Source organism: Parambassis ranga, chromosome 5, assembly GCF_900634625.1.
Source record: "Parambassis ranga chromosome 5, fParRan2.1, whole genome shotgun sequence".
NCBI lineage: Eukaryota > Metazoa > Chordata > Actinopteri > Ambassidae > Parambassis > Parambassis ranga.
Window position 1 is genome coordinate 31,891,045 of NC_041026.1, and position 19,894 is coordinate 31,910,938.

The 19,894-nt window shown below is 40.7% G+C and overlaps 1 protein-coding gene across 9 annotated transcripts in view; it reads left to right on the forward strand.

Annotated features, from left to right (window-relative positions):
- Positions 1–19,894, forward strand: part of LOC114436041 (plexin-B1-like) — a 135,352-nt gene that overhangs the window by 60,851 nt on the left and 54,607 nt on the right. For 7 of the 9 annotated variants that reach the window (XM_028406092.1, XM_028406091.1, XM_028406094.1 and 4 more), the window contains 14 exons: positions 17–168; positions 280–385; positions 2,534–2,670; positions 2,835–3,011; positions 3,147–3,348; positions 3,429–3,671; positions 4,952–5,131; positions 5,220–5,368; positions 8,182–8,282; positions 8,454–8,671; positions 8,745–8,923; positions 9,021–9,087; positions 15,102–15,248; positions 15,358–15,523. In XM_028406092.1, the coding sequence (XP_028261893.1) occupies positions 17–168; positions 280–385; positions 2,534–2,670; positions 2,835–3,011; positions 3,147–3,348; positions 3,429–3,671; positions 4,952–5,131; positions 5,220–5,368; positions 8,182–8,282; positions 8,454–8,671; positions 8,745–8,923; positions 9,021–9,087; positions 15,102–15,248; positions 15,358–15,523 (2,224 nt within the window). Of the gene's footprint in view, positions 1–16; positions 169–279; positions 386–2,533; positions 2,671–2,834; positions 3,012–3,146; positions 3,349–3,428; positions 3,672–4,951; positions 5,132–5,219; positions 5,369–8,181; positions 8,283–8,453; positions 8,672–8,744; positions 8,924–9,020; positions 9,088–12,798; positions 13,016–13,507; positions 13,571–13,647; positions 14,333–15,101; positions 15,249–15,357; positions 15,524–19,894 lie in introns of those variants that run through there. The other 2 variants (XM_028406095.1, XM_028406096.1) reach the window with 2 other exon arrangements.

A 19,894-nucleotide genomic window follows, 5' to 3' on the forward strand; every position in this document is an offset into this window, starting at 1 on the left:
TCCTGACTGCCCACAGATTGAGCCGCTCTCTGGCTTGTTGGAAGGAGGGACCATGGTTACCATCTCAGGCTCCAACCTGGGCCAGAAGGCTGAAGACATACTTTATTCTGTGACAGTAGCTGGGGTGCCCTGCACTGTTATTACCATGCTATACGAAGTCTCTTCCAGGTACCTACTGCTGCATGTTGTAGGGGAAAACAATGCAATCTCCTCTTAGTTGGAGCTTGCATGCATGTGTGACTGAGTTAATGAGTTTTATTATGACCTTGTATTTTCCAGGATTGTGTGCAGAACCAAAGCCAGTGGAGGAGAGAAGGTGGGCCATGTGTCTGTAAAAGTGAGCGGAGGAGAGTTCGGTCTGTCTAGACAGACATTCAGCTACCAGGTATATTTTGCACAACAAAAACATTATGTACACAGTATAACAAATCTGCTGTTTCAATTTTAAGTTCAGTCATTTAATACTAATTTTATGTAAAACTGACATAATTGCACATAAAAATAGAAAAATATTCACTGGAGCAGTTTGAAACAGAGAATAGGATTATTCAGGATTATTTGCTGCTCTAAAGATCCTCTTTTTATTCTGCCTTTGCATAACTTTGCTTGTTTACACAGTTTCACAAATTCAACATGATGCAGCCTCAAATGTGCACATTTATCAATCAGAGGTGTGCTGTTGTGCCTATGTCTTATGTGGCACATGCTGATCACCTATTCACAAAGCCCAATTCTGTAACCTTTACTGCTTGACAGTCCTAATTCATATTCTCTGACTGAAAGCAACTGGAAGGAAAGCAAAATGCCATATAGGTTCCAGCTTTTTAAAAATATATTTAACCAATGACAAAAAACAACCACAAACCTTACTTATATTCTTTTCACACCTTGACACATTTATGATCGATGGCACATGTTAATGGCACACCTGTGTTAATATGGCAGGGACAGAGTTATTAAGTTTTGAATTCAAATAAATGTACAAACAAACAGTCCTTGGATCCTTTGTATTATTAAGGAATGACTCGAACATCTGGGGCTGTATTCACAAAGATTCTAAGAATCCTGAGAGAGCTCTTATCTTGACCTAAAAAATCTTAGTAAGGACTCTTAGCCTAAAAGTGATTTAAGAACATTCTCAGAGCAACTCTGAGGAAGGAGCAGACTGCATGTTTGAAAGTTTGATCTTAGTGAGGAGGCATGGTGGACTCCATTGCTAAGCGTGACACATTGTTTTAGCACTGTAAAATGTAATTGTAACATTACTTAAAAATATCAAGTGGTCTTAACTGATATATGCTAATGTTGTTGACTCTACTAAGTTACATTTAATTTATAAAACTAGATGCACTGAAAAAAAAACTTGGATTGATATTTACTTAAAAAAGTTTTGTGCAAAAACTTGCTTTTTTTTTAGTAAATAATAATCCATTTTTTTTCAGTGCATGCTATTTCTGTTTATGATCACATCATCATTTAAGAGTACAAAACTTCATTTCTGTCCGTTCTGCGCTGTTTAAATTCTTAGGAACATATTCTCATGTTTTTCCTGTCAACCAATCACTGAAAAAAACTCACCTTTCATTCAGACAACTAATAACAAAACCCAAGTTAACATTGCACATTTTTTACTAACCCTTTCTTTGTTATATTGTATGTAATTATTAAGTAACATTCATTATAATTACTTATTTTACTACTATTACTTAATTATTTAATTTAATTAAAAATGTAATATTTAATTTAAATTATTTAATATTTACCATAAATATTTGTTTTTATTTGACACTTGAAATTGCATAGATATATTTTAAATATCTACATATAAAAAAAACATTTTTAACTTAAAAAGGTTAGTGTTCAGGCTGCCTAACTATTTTAAATTGACCAGATTTAATATAATAAGTTGTATTGTAAACAGCCCGGTAACGTATTGCGTCACTTCCTGTTTCTACACTGTCCTGCAACTCCACTCCATATCCACTTTTCCCCTGCTGTTGTCTGGTCTATTCCGGATTTTACGGATAGCTAGCAACATCCTCTGACCCAACAGGCATTTGGCTCACAAACAAAAGTTCTGGAACTAAAATAAATTCACAAAATCTTTACATTGTTTTTTTTCTTATTCTTATTTTAACAAATATAATTATACAAGAAATGAGTAACATTTTAAATGACAGTTTCACTAAACATTAGGTAAATTACCATTTCTCTCACTGAACAATAACATCTCATTGCATACATTTTACTATGATAACGTTTAGGCTATTTATTGTGTTTGTATTTTAACCCAATAAAGTATTTCATTGAACTGGGTTACACATGTGTTAACACACACACAAGAGTTAAAAAAAACTACTATAATACTTTGTATAATACTTTGAAAATATCATTTTACACATGCTTAACAATGTGTACTTTATCTTTACAATAAAAAGAATTATTATCAACACTGAAAGTGCAAAACTCTTTTACCAAGTAAGCACAGCTGCTCTTCAGCTGCTTCTGATTTCTATCCATTTCTTCCTCCCAGGACCCCTTTGTTATGGGCATATCACCTGGAAGAGGCCCCAAGGCTGGAGGAACAACCTTGACCATCATTGGCCGGAACCTGTTGACGGGCCTCTCCTCTGATCTAACCATCACAGTTGGAGGGGTGGCCTGTAACATGTGAGTGACACTCATACACAAAGGTGTAGAATGAAGCTTCTTGAAAGGTCATTATAAAGATTTAATTTTGTGTATCCAGGTCAACCTAGCCCTTCTCTCAGAAAATACAGTCCATGATGTAATCATTATTAGAATGTTCCTTGTCCTCCTTTTGCCTTCCTCAGTATGCGAGTGGTGCAGAGTTCCACTGTTAAGTGTGTAACGGGCAGCAGTAATAAGACTGGAGATCAACAGGTCACCCTTCACTATGGCAGCAGCTACCGTCACCTCCACACTTTTTCCTACCGCTACACCCACAACCCCAGTATCACCCATGCCATGCCTGCAAAGAGCTTTGTGGAGTGAGTTTTTCAAAGTAGCCTTCTTTTCTTAACAGTCACATCTTGTTTTCCTGCTTCAATTGCTAAGTTTTATCTTATCCTATTAGATGCCTTTAATTTTAGGTACTGTGAGCTTTAAGAGTTTTTCTCTTTTAGTGGTGGTCGGCTAATCTATGTGTCAGGCTACAACTTGGATGTGGTGCAGGAGCCCCAGATGGTGGTGACCATCTCTCCCTTGGAGTCTGTCAGCCAAAAGAGAAGGAGGAAGAGGAGAAAAAGGCAGGGTACAGAGGAGAGGGAGGTTAGATTGGTCTCTGACCAAGTTTGTGCTGGAGACCAATTCTGCTTTGTCAAACAGGTGCGTGTATTTGTGTGCATTGACTTAGTAACATGTGAGGGACCTTCCACTCCATTTACTCAAATTTCTTTCCTTATCAGTTCATGGAGCGCTGTGAGGTAAACTCCTCCTCTCTCATAGTGTGCCGCTCTCCAATGGTGGATAGCTCCATCTTGGGGTCAAGGGTCACAGTAGAGTTTCTGTTAGACAACCTATGCTTTGATTTCAAGAATTTAAACCCCCAAGCCTTTAAGTATGAACCCAACCCCATCCTGAGGCCCCTAAACCAGCAAAACCCTCTGAAGACCTATCACTACAACCCCGGCAGCTTCATCCAGCTGGAGGTAAGAGAAGCAGTGACTGTGTTTGCAAACATACATTTAAAAAAATGAAGATGACACTTAAAAACACAATGTAACTCCAAGTCAATCACACTTCTGTAAAATCAGCCTGTCCAGTTAGGAAGCAACACTGATTGTGAATCAATTTTTTATTTGAGGCACCAAGTACTGCAGATAGCATATAAGGATTTATCAAAATAAAAACAAACGCTTTACCTTTTTAACCCCAAGCCGTTTCCAGCTGTTTATAATTCCTGGTCATGTTTGTCCAGTCTGGTCATGTTATAAAGTGTTATAAAGTCCCTCACCTCTATGGAAACAGCACAATGAAGGATAGTAGTAGCCATAATTATGTCTTTTTTTGCACAGGGGTGCTAACATGTTTGATTACTCCCTGGCAAAACTGCAGATAAAGCAAACTATGCTATGTTTCACACATATAGAAGGTAAACAATACAATGCACACAGACACGCCAAACTCCCGTTACACATAAACAATTGAACTTATAGAATTTTCATCCTCATCCCAGTTCCAAAGGACGGTAACTTAAACAACAACTATGCGTTAGCATTCGGATAACTCGTCTCTTTTCTTCTACTCAAGGCTTTTCTGATACAAAGCAGATTTGCAGAGACAAATTAAAGACAGAAATTGAAAGGTGAACCACTTATTTTCTCCTTACAGTATACAAGTACAAGAAAAACAACTAATGTTGTCTACGTTTGTCTTACTGTGCAGAAAAAAACATGCAGAATACCATAGGGGAGAGGAAGCAAAACTGTTACGTCAAATCACCAAAGGGTGGCACTGTATCCCCATGATACTACTACTCTTTGTCAATTAAGAAACTTTTAATTGTTTGTGGTCATTTACAATGATAGACGAACATGAAAACAGAATCTAGTTTGTGCAAAAATTGCGATTTTTGTTGACGTTTAATAGTGAGCCATTAAATAGATGTGTTGTTTTAAAAACGTAAATTGTTATTTTCTTATGTTGTGTTTACAGATCATCAGAAGCTCTAGTAGTAGTTTTTTCTTCAATAAACTGTATATTAAAAAAAAAAATCAAAAATATCATCACAAGGGGTCATTCAAAATTGCCCGTAGGTATGCTTGTGTGTGTGAATGGTTGTTTTTCTGTGTTGCCCTGCGATGGACTGGTGATCTGTCCAGGGTGTACCCCGCCTCTCACCCCAAGTTAGCTGGGATAGGCTCCAGCCCCCCATGACCCTGCACCGCAGGAAGAAGCGGGTTAATAGATCATGTTTGTGTGTGCTCAGGGGGAAAACCTGGACCTTGCCATCACCAAAGATGAAGTATTGGTGTTGATTGGGGAGGGTTTATGCACTGTGAAGACCCTGACAAGAAACCACCTGTACTGTGAGCCACCACCCCAGCAGCCTGCACCAGGACCCAATGGCATAAAACTTGAGCGCTTAGAGAATCTGCTAGAATTTACTGTGAGTCCGCATCATCTGACATTTTAACTGCAGTACTGTTTGAAAGCTCTCTTTTCTTGTTTTAGTAAAAGTGTTTTGTGTGTTTCAGGTCCAAATGGGCAACCTGAACTTCTCTCTTGGTAAGGTTCGGTATGATGATCTCAACATGTCCACCTTCCCACTTGAGGCACAGATTGGTGTTGGAGTAGGTGCTTCTATAGTGGCCCTGATTGTACTAATCATTGTGCTCATCTACAGGTCAGTGTATAAGTGTATTTCTAGTAGAGTACTGAAAAAGATATCATCACTTTTGTTTGTAAATATTTTGTGATAAAAATCAAAACTCTTGAGAGTCCTTACATACAGGTACCACAGAATACCAATTCTAGAATAATATTAGACCAGTCATGCTAAAATGCTTAAAGAGAATTTTTTTTTGTCAGCTGTAAATGAGATCCTTCCATGAGTCACTCAATAAGTTGTATAGGCCAGGCATTTCTCTTTTGGCTTCTCATCAGCTGCATCTTTAAATGATTATGTGATTTTAAAATATCTCATTCGCCTGTAATAGATATTCTTGACAGGTTGAAGGTGTCGTTGGCCCCTTTTCATGTTCTATATACACAGGTGCTCTACAAGGATTTGCACTAAAAATTTAGACCACAAAATGCTCTTACTGATTTTATTTCTTGAAATGTTGGAGTTGAATAATACTTTTCGATGAGACAGCCAGTAAGTGCACAATACATAATTAGTAGGTGGAACGGGTCACAAAATCCACGGTTCTGAGATCACAGTGTTTGGTTCGGTTTGGATTTCTGGAAATACTATAGATCAGCATAAAATATATGGCCTAATGAGTGTCAAAACATGTTCAATATTTGAAAAAGACTACAAGAGAGGAACTATTCCTCAATTAAGTATTTATTGGAAGAATAAGTTTAGCTTTTACAAGGACCTTTTCTGTTCACAAACTCACAGAGTGCAAGCAGTTAGCTGCAACCAACTTCCCAGAAAAGGATAAAGTTCTTTATCTAACATTACATTATATACTACCTTACAGTACAATCTAATCGGTTGTTATTGTGGGGGAGATAGACTTGGACCTGGTTGGTGCTCAGGCTGGCCCCAGCCTCTTGGCACACAAAGCCACTCCTCTTGATCTTCTGTTCCTTAATGAGTTTTTCCTTATAAAATAAAAACACACACCTATTCTACATAAAAAAATTATAATTACTAGTTAGGTACATTTCATAAGCATAATTTTCTCTATTTCTCTATTTCTTATCTTTACACTTTCTTTCCTTGCACACATGCTTAATCAATTAAAACAAAGCATTTAGTCTGTCTTGCTTAGTGTTAACAAACGTAGTGCCATAAAACAATAAATGCTTTTATGGTGTTCTTCCTTTCAGGTCAACTCGCATACCTTCAGTTAAACTTAAGGACGCTTACCAGTACTTTTCCATCTTACATAGCTCAAACTTAATGCTTAAACGACATTCATTAACAACACAACATACAAAAGTATAAAAGTATCAAAATAAACGATAGTACTTAAAAAGCTAAAAAAAAATCCTAACATAAGCCAACATTGACCATCGATACGAATCAGTTATTACATTGTATTGCTGCTGCTGCTGCTATTGCCCCTCCTCCACTCTGTAAGCCATGACGGGACCAGCAGCAGCTTTTTGCATGATTGGATGCAGAGTTGTGTGGGTCTCCTCTCTGTGAGACTGACCGCCTGTGAGGGCATTGAGGTGAGGGGAGGAGCTCACGGTCGGACACGCTGATCGTTGATGACAGTGACTGCAGAACGATGTGTGCTTTCAAGAATCAACAATCTTTATTGTCACTGTGGCACAATGAAATTTTGGTCAGCAGCTCTTGGCTTAAGGCACACAGGTAGACACATGGAATGAAAAAAAGGGCAAAATATATCTAAAAAAATATAAAATAGAATAAAATAAGCAAAACTAACAGTACAAAATAACTTTTTAAAGTGACCAGTATGTATACATTGTACATTATGCAGCATATTAATGTTCAAAAGTACAGTCTGTCTGTGTACAGAGGTTTAATGCTCAGTTTTTGGGTGGGTGGGATGTGTATGGGAAAGTGGGGTAATGGATTTCACAGCTCTGGGGAAGAAGCTGTGTCTCAGTCTGTGGGTGTGAGTTCTGATGCTCCTGTACCTCTTTCCAGAGGTAAGAGGTACAGTTTGTGTCCTGGGTGGGTGGGGTCTGCAGCAATACGACCAGCCCTCCTTTGAATCCGGCTGTCATATATGGAGTCCAGGTGTGGGAGAGGACTCCCCACAATCCCCTGTGCTGTCTTCACCACCCGGGCCAAGTCCTTCTTGTCCTGTGCAGTGCAGCTCCCGTACCACACTGTTGCACTCAGACTGAGGACGCTTTCTACCGTTGCCCTGTAGAAGTAGGTGGGATGTGTGCATGGACCAAGAGAGGTCAGATGATGTTGTCCACCCACTCCACCTCCTCCCCATGAATGAGGTGAAGGGTGTGTTCCATCCTCCTGGATCTTCTGAAGTCCACAATAAACTCCAGTCAGGTGCTGGATCTCCTCTCTGCAGTGAGTCTCATGATTGTATGATATGAGACCCACTACAGTGGTATCATCTGCGAATTTTCCAACCATGTTTGTGGAATACATAGCAAAACAGGCATGTGTGATTGGGGTGAAATGTGTCACCTGACCTGTAGGCTGCATCTCGAGCTTTGAGCAGAGACCCACTGTGCTGTCCCACCATGGTTTCTGGTTTGGAAATACCTTGATTGACTTTCTGGGTAGAACAGCATCAGTGCAGAACTGCACGTAGTCCAGGACGGATGATGTGTAGGTCTCCAGGTCTGAGCCATCTTTACACACTTCCCAGTCAGTGAGTTCAGTCCTGTAGTGCTGAGGAAGCCTCCTCAGTCCTTGTTTCTTTTGTTATTCAGCATGACCCCTCTGATAACGCAGGGTTAAGTCAACCCAGTTTCTCTGGATTTCCACTACTCCAGTATCAAATTGCTGTCCCTCCCTAACCCCCTTTTCCTGCCTAATAGGAGAAAGAGCAAGCAGGCTCTGAGGGACTACAAGAAGGTCCAAATCCAACTGGAGAACCTGGAGACCAGCGTAAGAGACCGCTGCAAGAAAGAGTTCACAGGTAAGAGTAAGCACAGCATTAGTTACATGACAAAGGAGTGAGACAGGTAGAGCCAAACACAGGCCTCATTAGCTCAGTTCTTAGTGTGTATTTAGAATATAATGAATATCTGAATGACATTTTAAAGCAGCATGTTCTTATCTTTTACCCTTCTACTTTTACTCTGGTCAGACCTGATGACAGAGATGATGGATATGTCTAGCGACCTAATGGGCTCGGGCATTCCCTTCCTTGACTACCGGATGTATGCCGAACGCATTTTTTTCCCCGGCCACCGGGAGTCTCCCCTGAGAAGGGACCTTGACATTCAGGAGTGCCGGCGGCAGACAGTGGAGCAAGGGCTGGTCCAGCTGTCCAATCTACTCAACAGTAAACTCTTTCTCACCAAGGTAGTCCTAATTACCATCAACACATGCATATGCCTTCCTGGGCACTGGGATGATTAACAACTCCCTTTTTCAGTTTATTCATACTCTGGAAAGCCAGCGGACTTTCTCCCCCCGAGACAGAGCCTATGTGGCGTCTCTGCTGACAGTGGCACTACATGGCAAACTGGAGTATTTTACGGACATCCTGAAGACTCTGCTGAATGACCTTGTGGAACAAAATGTGGCAAAGAACCCCAAACTGATGCTGCGAAGGTAAGAGAAAAGAGATTTAGCTCTTAGAGTTAAAGCTCATCCAAAATATTTGGAAACTTCCGAGCTAAGTATAAACTGCATGTGTCTTTCTGGGCAGAACAGAGACAGTGGTGGAGAAACTGCTGACCAATTGGATGTCCATCTGCCTCTATGCTTTCCTCAGGGTGAGTCAATATGTTTGATCAAGATCAAGATTTACTTTATTAATCTCCATAGGGAAATTAGGTTGCATTTACACACACACACACAAACACATAGAAACACATAGAAACACAGAGATTAACATAAATACACAGTTAACTTCAGTGCACCTGAAATGATGCATTAGTCCAAGTTTATGAGCACAGCTCTAACAGTTACAGATGAGTTATGGAGTCTGATGGTGGATGGCAGGAATGATTATGGTTCTTTAGGATCATCCATCAGGAGTCTGATGAGAATGTGAATGGAAGAAAACAATCTCATGTATAGGAAACATGTCATCTTAATCTAAATCATGTTTAAGTAAAGTAGTAACATGACAACACATTCAAATATTTCATTAGTAAAATGACATCTCAAAATGTTTACTGTGTGAATAGTGGACAATAATTCTCAGAATGAAGACCCACCTACTAAAGACTGACTTCAGTAGATTTGTGTTAAAACTGGAATCAAAGAAATGTGTGAATCATTTTGAAGTTCATGGCTGCTATAATTGCAGCTAACCACTAGATTTCAGGGTTATGACCATTGAGACTTCGAATCTTTTTTCAGTACAATCAGAAGAAAGCCTCAAAAGCTTCACAAGGATTCATCAGCCCCCAACAGAAAGAGTACTAAACAAAAGTTACAAACCAAACTAAAACAAACCTACATTGAAACTGGAGAACACAGGTGTGACATCACAACACAGGAACAAATGGAAGGTGACTTCACAGTAGATAGTAGGATGGATAATTGTGAAAATGCTGTTTCCATGTCTCCATGTGGACACCCAAAATGCTACTTTTCTGAAACGAGAAGACAGCTCCACCTCCCCCTCAACCATTGCTCCATTCGACAACAACAAACTATGGAGCAGCAACAGCAAACTCTTCTGCTCCTCTGCTAACACAGCGAGCAACAAGTGGACAATAGCTAAGAAGTTTTTAGATCCATGATATTCGTTTTACTATGCACGAGTTTTGTGTGCATGGCCCATGTCTTCTTCTCTGTGTTTGGAGTGCTTCTGTGGAAGTGTTACAGCGCCACTCACAGGCCTGGTATATGTACTACAGCGTTTTCAGTGGCTTGTGCAGATTTGTGTGGACGTGTCCTGAAATGACGCCGTCTGTACAAGAAAGGATTTGGAAACGAAAATGGCTTCGTCTTTATGTGGACAGGGCCTAAAGGGGAGTGCAAGACTTAAATACACAAGGAAGGGGTAACAAGACACAGGTGAAACATATTAGGGCACGGCAAGCAATCACAATGGAAAAATTGAAGCTGCAAGCAGCGATGATAGGCCCTCGCACTCCTTGCGGTCCGCGGGACAGCTGCCGCCTCCCCTATCGTCCCACGACCTCTCTCCCCCCGAGACCGACGCGAGCGAGGGTCAACTTCGTGGTGGCGCCACAGCCAGACCGTGTGACGAAGTGCTGTGTTTTTGATAACTTTTGGTCCCTAATGCCTTAAGAGTAACCAGACCAAGTTTCAGATGGATTGGACAAATCCACTAGGAGGAGTTCGTAAAAGTGCGGGCAGTGAAAAATGCAAAATGGCGCAGTTTTTTCAAAATAGCGGACATCCTGTGCGTTTAAGAGGATACCTTTAAGAGACTTTTTTTCTTGTCTAGAGGTGATACATATGCGTACATATTTTCATGTCTGTAGGTCAAACGGGAACAACGGCAGCGATGATTGGGATGATTGGGGAATGTCCTCACATTCCGCCTTCCCTTCCCCAGTTGCTAGGACACACCCCTGTGAACGTGTGTATGAATTTTCATGATCATAGAAGATCGTTAAGGTCATTAAAAACCGAAACGTAATCACACAGCGAAGGATTGACAGTCGGCACGCCGCCACACGGATGCCATTGCACGCAGCTTCACGGCCTTCATAGTGTAGCTTCACCAACTAGTTGGGAAGGTTCTAGAGCTGAAATGAAGTTGATGCTGTCAACCATGTAGGAGCACTACAAGTTAGAGTAAAAAGAGGTAATTTCCTGTTACCAGCAGGGGGCGCCACGAGTAAGGCAGGCTTTCAACATATGCAGGCGTTCAGGGCGGAGCCCTCATCATTCTCATAAAGTTTGAAGACGTTTGGATAAAGTATGCGAGTGTGAGAGCCACAGAGGCCACGCCCTTTAAGTTAGAAGAAAGCTTTTGATAACTTTTGATCAGCAGGTTCTTTAGGGGACCTCCAGCAAATTTCAGGTCAATCAGGTGAAAGCTCTAGGAGGAGTTCGTCCGCAAACCAATGTAAATCGCCAAAATTGCCATTTTCCATCCAAGATGGCGGACTTCCTGTTGGGTTAGGGTCATGGTGTCAAGAGACTTTTTGGTACGTCTTGGTATGATAAACATGTGTACGGATTTTCGTGCACCTACTCCAAACTATGCCAAATGCGAGGGTTGTTTTGAAAATTTCCAGGGGGCGCTGTAGCGCCATTTTGCCCCGCCCATTTGCAGCAACCACAAAATAGGCTGCAAATTGGCTGTGGAAGAAACGGTTTAATATGTGGAGCAGAGTTACAGTGTATATGTATTATAACTGTGGATCACAGGTTATAAGATTATACATTCAATTATGTCAACTTGTATAACTTTAATTATGTAATGTGAAAGTGAAAAGTCAGAGAGTTTTACGATTTCTCGGGTTATCTTCTCCTTCTGGAATGTAGGTACTGAAGGCAAGAGGGGAAATAAGTGAGAGAATGAGTCTTTGAGAGACCCCCTCTTTGTTGTTTTTGTCCAGATGTTGACTGTAAATCCTTTACCATTTGGCATTTGAGGTAACTCCTAACTTAAGTGGTACAGCTGCAGAGCATTGAGAGTGAGACACACATTTCAACAAGTTCTCACGCGGAGAAATGATTAGCTTCACCGCACAGAAAATATCCTGTAAAAGACTACTGTGAGCTCATGTATTATATTTGTAATGGGACATCAGGACACAAGGCTAACTAATTGCATATTTTAATATATAAGTCGCACCTGAGTGTAAGTCGCATATCCAGCCAAAAGATGAAAAAAAAATCCAGAAAATACGGTAGTTATATCACGTTGTATAAGTTATATCATATGGTAATTTCCAAGGAAACAAGGGCTTTCCTTGGCTGGAGGATAAAAAGGTCATTAGCCACAGTACCTTTTGGTGACAATCCTTAAATTTTAGGAATTAGACAAATGTAGAAATGTAGAGGTCTCTAAAACAGGAAATACACCAAACAAACCATGAAAATACAAATAATACCACAATAACCAGGAAAAACCCAATCGATATCTCTAGCAAGAGCATCCAGAAACTCCTGATGAGAGTGCATAAATGGTTGTATTTCAGATTAAATTACTCATCAAATCTGGCTCAAACTTTAGAATAATGGTTGCTTATTACTTGCAGTACTTGCAGCTTTTTGCAGCAATTTGTATGTCTTTTTTCACCTGTGTTGTGAGCACACAAAAACCTTCTGTTGCTCTTTTTAACAGAGGTGGGGGACTCGAGTTACATGACTTGACTCGAGTCAGACTCGAGTCGCAAATTTGAGGACTTAAGACTTGCTTTACTAACACTGATAACAGACTCAACTTGACTTTGACTTGGCTTTCATGACTTGAGACTTGACTTAGACTTGAAACAGATGACTTGAAAGGACTTGAATTTTCTTAATATAAAGATCTGCATTTTTTACAGTCAGTTAGCCCCACCACCATTCAACTACAACTATTTTGGCCCAGCGCAATGACACGTTCAGGCCCCCCTTCCCCCGCTCACACGGGACCCACTTTCAGCACTGTTGTCAAGGCAGAGAGGTGTAGCAGCATGTTTAAACTAAAGGAAGCACGCACACACTTCAGGCTTCAAGAGAAAACGGCAAAGAAAGAAGCAGAGGACAAAACGGGAGAGAGAGGTAAGAGTCTGTAACATAGCTCAGCCTCACCTTATTCCACCACACTGTTTGTCTACGTGGTTTCACATTGTATCACTTAAACACTTTTTCCTCAGCTTGAATGTTAACTGTGAGTCGCTCTGCGTAAAACGTCTCCTAAATGAGTTACAAACATCAATATAATGACGTGATATAAAACGTAGACGTATATATAAAAACGAAAATATAATAAAGCTGTAAAGTAGCTTGTGAGCTCATGCAGCAACAGTGTGTAGCTGCATGAGATACTTTAGCTTGTTTTGTCTTGTTCACAGGATTTAGCATTAAGCTAAGTGGTGCTGTTACAACTCACTGTTAGTTAATGACCTCTAAACTACAACCTGCTATATATATTTAGTTTATATAGTGTTTATTAATGTTTAAGTATCTCTCTGTAAATAACAAGTTGGTTGGTCAATTATTGTCATATAGTTGTTATTTTATGGCATTTTATATTAATTTGTTTTTTATCAGGTGCTGTGCTTAAACACCTCTTTGTGTCTCCTCACAAAAATGCCACAACTTCCATAGATTAAGGTATGTGCATTATGAATAATCTGGATTATTTAAATTGTTAATTATCAGGCTGATCATTATGGTCTTATACAACACAGGTCATGTGGAACCCTGTGAGGAAACTCCAGAGGACGTCCCAGCCAGCAGTCAAACACCTGAGAGCCTCCACTCTTTCCTCTACTCCTCCAGCACCTGATTTGGTAACAAAGGAAGGTCCTCCAAGTTGTTCAGTTCTCAGTGATGATCCTGCACTGTGGACAAACTTCATTGATAACAATACTGATTGCCATATCTTTGTGTTGTACAGAGAGTCTATATTTCTATGATATATTTTGATTGTGTTATACAAAGTTTTTATATTTCCTTAAGATAATATATTATTATTTATTTAAATAAAATGGTTGCTTATATAATCATCACTCTACATGAGGATGTCCAGATATCCAGCTAAGCAAAGGTAGCTGGACAGAGGAACATGCTATCGACTGTTTCTCTCTGTAAATTCAACATAGGGTGAAGATGCATTGAGCATCAGGACTGTTTCTGGAGATATTTGTAGTCACATCTTTCTAGATATTTACAATAGACAATGATATTTCAAAGATACCTACAGGATACATTTTGTTAACACTAGTGACCAGTAGCACTGTTTATTGAACATATAATGATGTATAAATAAGAATAGTGTTTGTTTTACTGCCTCCATTATTGTTGTTTTGTTTCTATAAAAATGTTTGCCAGGAACACCAGTTTGAAATGATGCTGTGGTTTCCAGGGTAACATGTAATGAAGGCTGAGCCTCCAGTTCAAATACAGCATTTGAAAACTGAACACCGCTAATGACTGTATACAATTCTATACAGCCAATGGGTTAATAATCACATGCATAATATCAGCTTTGTAAATGTTTAATTTGAATATATAATATGAACATATCAAGCTATTGTTGCATTATTACGTGAGTCAGTGAAGAATATTTACTTTGTTAACATTATAAATGTATCCTAAAGTCTATATTTTTAGGGACACTTATTGCACAATATATTTTTTTCTTTTAAACATGCCATTGTGAGAATTTTAATTTGAAAACCATTAGATTTTTGTATGACTTGACTTGCTTGACCTGAGCAATGATTTGACTCGACTTGCTTGAGTCTAATCACATTGACTTGGGACTTACTTGAGACTTGAAGGTTGTGACTTGAGACTTGCTTGTGACTTACTCCCACCTCTGCTATTTAATACCACGTCAGTGAACTATTGCATAGTCCCAGAATAATGTGGAAGTGCTTGTTTTAATTGTCCACATGACATTCACAAACAGCTACCACATGGATTTTTTTACAGAACCTTATTCTAAAAAACAACAAGCTCTTTGATAGACACTTGATATAAAAAGGTAAAAGGCATTTACATGGTTGTTAATTTTTTTTTTTTTACTTCTCTCATTTTTAGCTCTCTCTCTCTCTCTCTCTCTCTCTCTCTCTCTCTCTCTCTCGCTCTCTCTCTCTCTCTCACACACACACTCTATGTTGATCATTTCTGGTTGCAGGACTCAGCTGGAGAGCCTCTGTACATGCTGTTCAGGGCTATAAAGCACCAGGTAGATAAAGGACCAGTGGACGCTGTGACTGGCAAGGCAAAGTACACCCTCAATGACAACCGCCTGCTGCGAGAGGATGTAGAGTACAAGACCCTGGTGAAGAACCTAAAAAACTGTCAACTAATTAGAAAATACTGTGAACTTTAAGAATGTTCTAACTTTTTTAACATTTTCATTCCTTCATGCTCTCCTCCCTCCCTTTCAGACCCTGAATGTGTTTGTGCAATTTGGTGGTATGAACGAGTTGCAGCCACTGCCTTCCAAGGTTCTGGACTGTGACACTATCACACAGGTGAAAGAGAAACTGCTGGATCAGGTGTACAAGGGCACCTCCTTCACCCACCGACCCCATGCTGATTCACTGGACCTGGGTTAGAATCCACACAACCTTCACACATATCTATGGTAGTACAGGAAAGGTAATCATGAATTAAAGCTGTAAGCAGAGATGATCATGCCCTCACACAGTCCACGGGGGCCTATGCGCTGTTCTCCCTTATCCTCTCTTTGTTTCTCCTTTCCGCTCCTTTTCTCTAGTCTCCTCCCCAGAGAAGAAATACAATGCAATGCAATTTAAGAAATACAGCAACTTTCAATATATTGAAAAAGGGTGAAGTTAGTGGCACCACCCTGCCCACAATGTGTAACTTTGACTGATGCTTTTGATAACTTTTTGTCCTTAATGCCTTCTTAAGGCAGCGACCTGACAAATTTTAAGCTCAATCAGACAAATCCCCTAAGATGCTGCCATCTCCTCACCTTTCCTCTCTTCTCTTCTTTCCTCTATGCCAGCGGTCCCCAACCTTTTTTGCACCACGGACCGGGTATCATGTAAAACAATACTTTCACGGACCGGCACAGAAAAAAAAGTGCATAAAGAGACAACTTACTCTTATGCTTAATTAGTGGGAGCCTTTGAGCTTTCTCAGCAATGAGGCGGTCCCATCTAGGGATAATGGGAGACATGACACCCGAAGTGTGTTTCTTATGTCCAGTCCACTCCGTAATTTTGTTTTGGCCGTCATTAATTGCTTCAGTCGTTCTTGTTCATGTTTTCTTCCATGGCTTGTCTTTTAATGCAGGGTGCTCGGTCTCGCAGTTTTGAAGGCTTCGTTGCCTCATTTGCGAGTCTGTCGCCACATATCACTCAGAGCGGACTTGGTGTGTGAGAATCACCTGTTGCAATAAATCCGTATTTTAAATAGGACTCCTGATATAGTCTTTTAAATGTGGGTTTCTTTTTCTTTGAAGGGGTAGGCTCCTCTTCTTCTGTCTCCTCGTTAGGCCTTTTCCCCTTTCCGAAGAAGCTCTCCAAAGACGTTTGTTTTTTATTTATTTTTGCTGCTTGTGGGCTTAATTTTGGGGCCGTATCCCGTGACCGAGACAAGCGTCTGGGCAGGTGCTTAAAGGCACAGGCGGATGAATCTGATCGATTTATAAATGAAACAGCTTTCAGACTCAGATAATGAAAAATATATGTTTTGCTCAGTCTTTCTGTGCGGCCCGGTACCAAATGACCCACGGACCGGTACCGGTCCCCAGCCCGGTGGTTGGGGACCACTGCTCTATGCCTTTCATCTTCTCTGGTCTCCTGTCCAATAAAGGACTTAAAAATACACAAATACAAAGTCATGTACAAAAGTCCCCTCCCAGTAGATGTCGCTATGTCTGTATCAGCATATTTGCACATGAATGTGTTCAGACGTGGTTGCGCATGATTATTGTAAAGTCGAATGAAAAAAATGCAGCTATTTCCAGACTGATGATGAAGGGTCAGATTGGCGGCCCAGCCACACTGTGTGACATAGACAAAAGCTTTTAATAACTTGCTCTAACCTTGCTCTACAATGCCTTAGGAGAACACAGACAAAGTTTCACCCTTATCTTTGTTTTTGTTTTTATTTTAATATGGTAAACACAATGTACATAGAACATACATAGAATAGACATAGCAAGACAACAATAGGGTCATCATCAATCAGGTGAAAAATAAGGATTCAGGATTCGCTCTTTAGTACAATGTAGCAAAATATAATTTACAAGTTACATATTACAGCATCTTTGTTTTTCAGACCTCCTTAACTCTGTTGGTGACCTTCAGGTCATTCAGGGTATGTGACTTATAAACATGCCAAAAATGTATTGTAATGCATTAAATAATAATATAATATTAATAATAATAATAATAATATTAAATAAGGATTACAGTGCAAAAAGAAAAGAAATGAGTAAAGCATTAAATAATAACCCACAAGATGGTGCCCCCCGAGGCTAACGTGTTTGCTCGCGTTGCTCTAGAATTCCAGCTTTTTCTACTTTTTTGTGTGCTTTTTGTTTTTACTGCACTTCACAGATGCCGTGCAGTGTTTACATATAAAAGACAAGCATTACTGGATATCGCAAACTTTCGCACAGTTTCGAGTTTAGTGGATTTATACCACTGGATCTACAACTAATTGTGCGCCCCCGTAACCACCACCACCACGACCACCAGGAAGACTCTGACCTAAGGAGAGTGCTTCGGAGACGGCGCCGCAAGAGAGGCAAGAGAACTCTCAGAGAACGTCCCAGATTCCGCCGTTCAGCTACAGACGCACTCCATTCACCGAGGAGACCGGACAGCAGCCTCCAGTAAGGTGAAAGGGGAAGGTGTGTGTGTGTTTATCAACAACACGTGGTGTGAAGATGTACGGACTGTTCATAAGCACTGTTCGCCTGATGATTTTTAATACTGGAGTGCCGTCCCTATTACCTACCAAGGGAGTTTACATATGTGTTTCTGGCCGCTATTTACATTCCTCCATGAGCCAACTCTACAGCGGCACTCGGCAAGCTCCATAACATCATCAGCGCACTAGAGACAGCTCACCCTGACGCTGTTTTTATTGCTGCGGGCAACTTCAATCAGTGCAATTTACGGACTGTATTTCCCAAATACCACCAACATTTTGACATTCCCACCCCTTGATAAGAGCACATTGGATCATGTATACACCAACATAAAGGGTGCATACATACTCAGACCACATCTCTTTGTTCCTGTACCCAGCCTACAGACAAAGACTCAAACAATCCAATCCAGTCACCAAACAGGTTAAGCTCTGGACACCTGAGACTGAGGGCACACTGCAGGACTGTTTTACTGCTACAGACTGGGATGTCACTCTTGAGGACTCTTCTGCCAGTGTACAAGACTATGCTGACTATGGAACTGGGTACATCAGCACTTGTGTGGATAATATTGTGCCTACCATTCAATTCAATTCAATTCAATTCAGTTTTATTTATATAGCGCATATTACAATCAGACATTGTCTCAAAGCGCTTCACAGGAACCCCCCTAAGAGCACTGTGGCAAGGAAAAACTCCCTTTAAGAGGAAGAAACCTTGAGCAGGACCCGTCAGCTTAAGGGGGAACCAGTCCTGCTGCTAGTCAGAGAGGATGAAAGAGAGAGAGAGAGGATGAAGGAGAGAGAGAGAGGAGAGAGAGGATGAAGGAGAGAGAGAGAGAGAGAGAGAGGAGCAAACATGACAGCAAGATGAAACAGTGATTATATTGTAATAGATATCTATATATATATCGTTAGTCCATAAGTAGGAATAGTAATTTGGTAGCAAAGATGAGCAGCAGGGGCTAGTGAAGTCGATGAGCACAGGAGAGATCAGGGGCCAGACTGCAGGTCAGTATGCAGGTCTTGAGACCTGCAAAGAGAGAGAGCGAGAGCGAGGCACAGATCTACGAGGAAGACAGTAAACACAGATTATGAGACGATATTACCCAGTATGATCCAGACTAAGGAGAGTAGAGGAGAGGTCAGAGGGTGAGGGGGAAACTGCTCAGAGGATCGTGTTTGTGCCACCCGACAACATAGAGCAAGAGAGCCTTCACGGGCCGGACTGCAGGTCAGCATGCAGTGTCTTGAGACCAGTGTGAGCCAGACTAAGGAGAGAAAAGGAGAGGTTAGAGGGTGAGAGGGAAACTGCACAGTGGATCATGTTTGTGCCCCCCGACAACGTAGGCCTAGAGCAGCATAGCTGTGCTACACACTAGGTCTAAGGCTAACTGTACGCTTTACTAAACAGAAAAGTTTTGTCTAGTCTTAAAGGTGGAGGCAGTGTCTGCCTCTCGGACCCAGATTGGTAACTGGTTCCATAATAGCGGTGCCTGATAGCTGAAAGCTCATCCTCCCATTCTACTTTTATGAATCCTAGGAACTACAAGTAAACCTGCACTCAGAGATCTGAGTGTCCTATTAGGAACATATGGTACAATCAGGTCCTGCAGATACAATGGAGCAAGTCCATGAAGAGCCTTGTAGGTTAGAAGAAGGATCTTGAAGTGTATTCTTGAGTCCACTGGGAGCCAGTGAAGAGACTCTAGAACAGGAGAGATATGATCCCTTTGGCTGCTTCCTGTCAGAACTCTAGCTGCTGCATTCTGGATCAGCTGCAGACTGTTGATGGATTAATGTGGACATCCAGACAATAAAGAGTTGCAGTAGTCCAGTCTTGAAGTGACAAAAGCATGGATGAGCTTTTCAGCATCACTCTGAGAGAGGATGCCTCTGATCTTAGTAATATTACGCAGGTGAAAGAAAGCGGTCTTGGAGACCTGCTTAATATGAGAGACAAACGACATGTTTTGATCAAAGATAACTCCAAGGTTCCTCACAGTCATACTGGAGGCCAGAGTAATTCCATCCAGAGAGAAAGTATTATCTGATAAACTAATTCTGAGATGT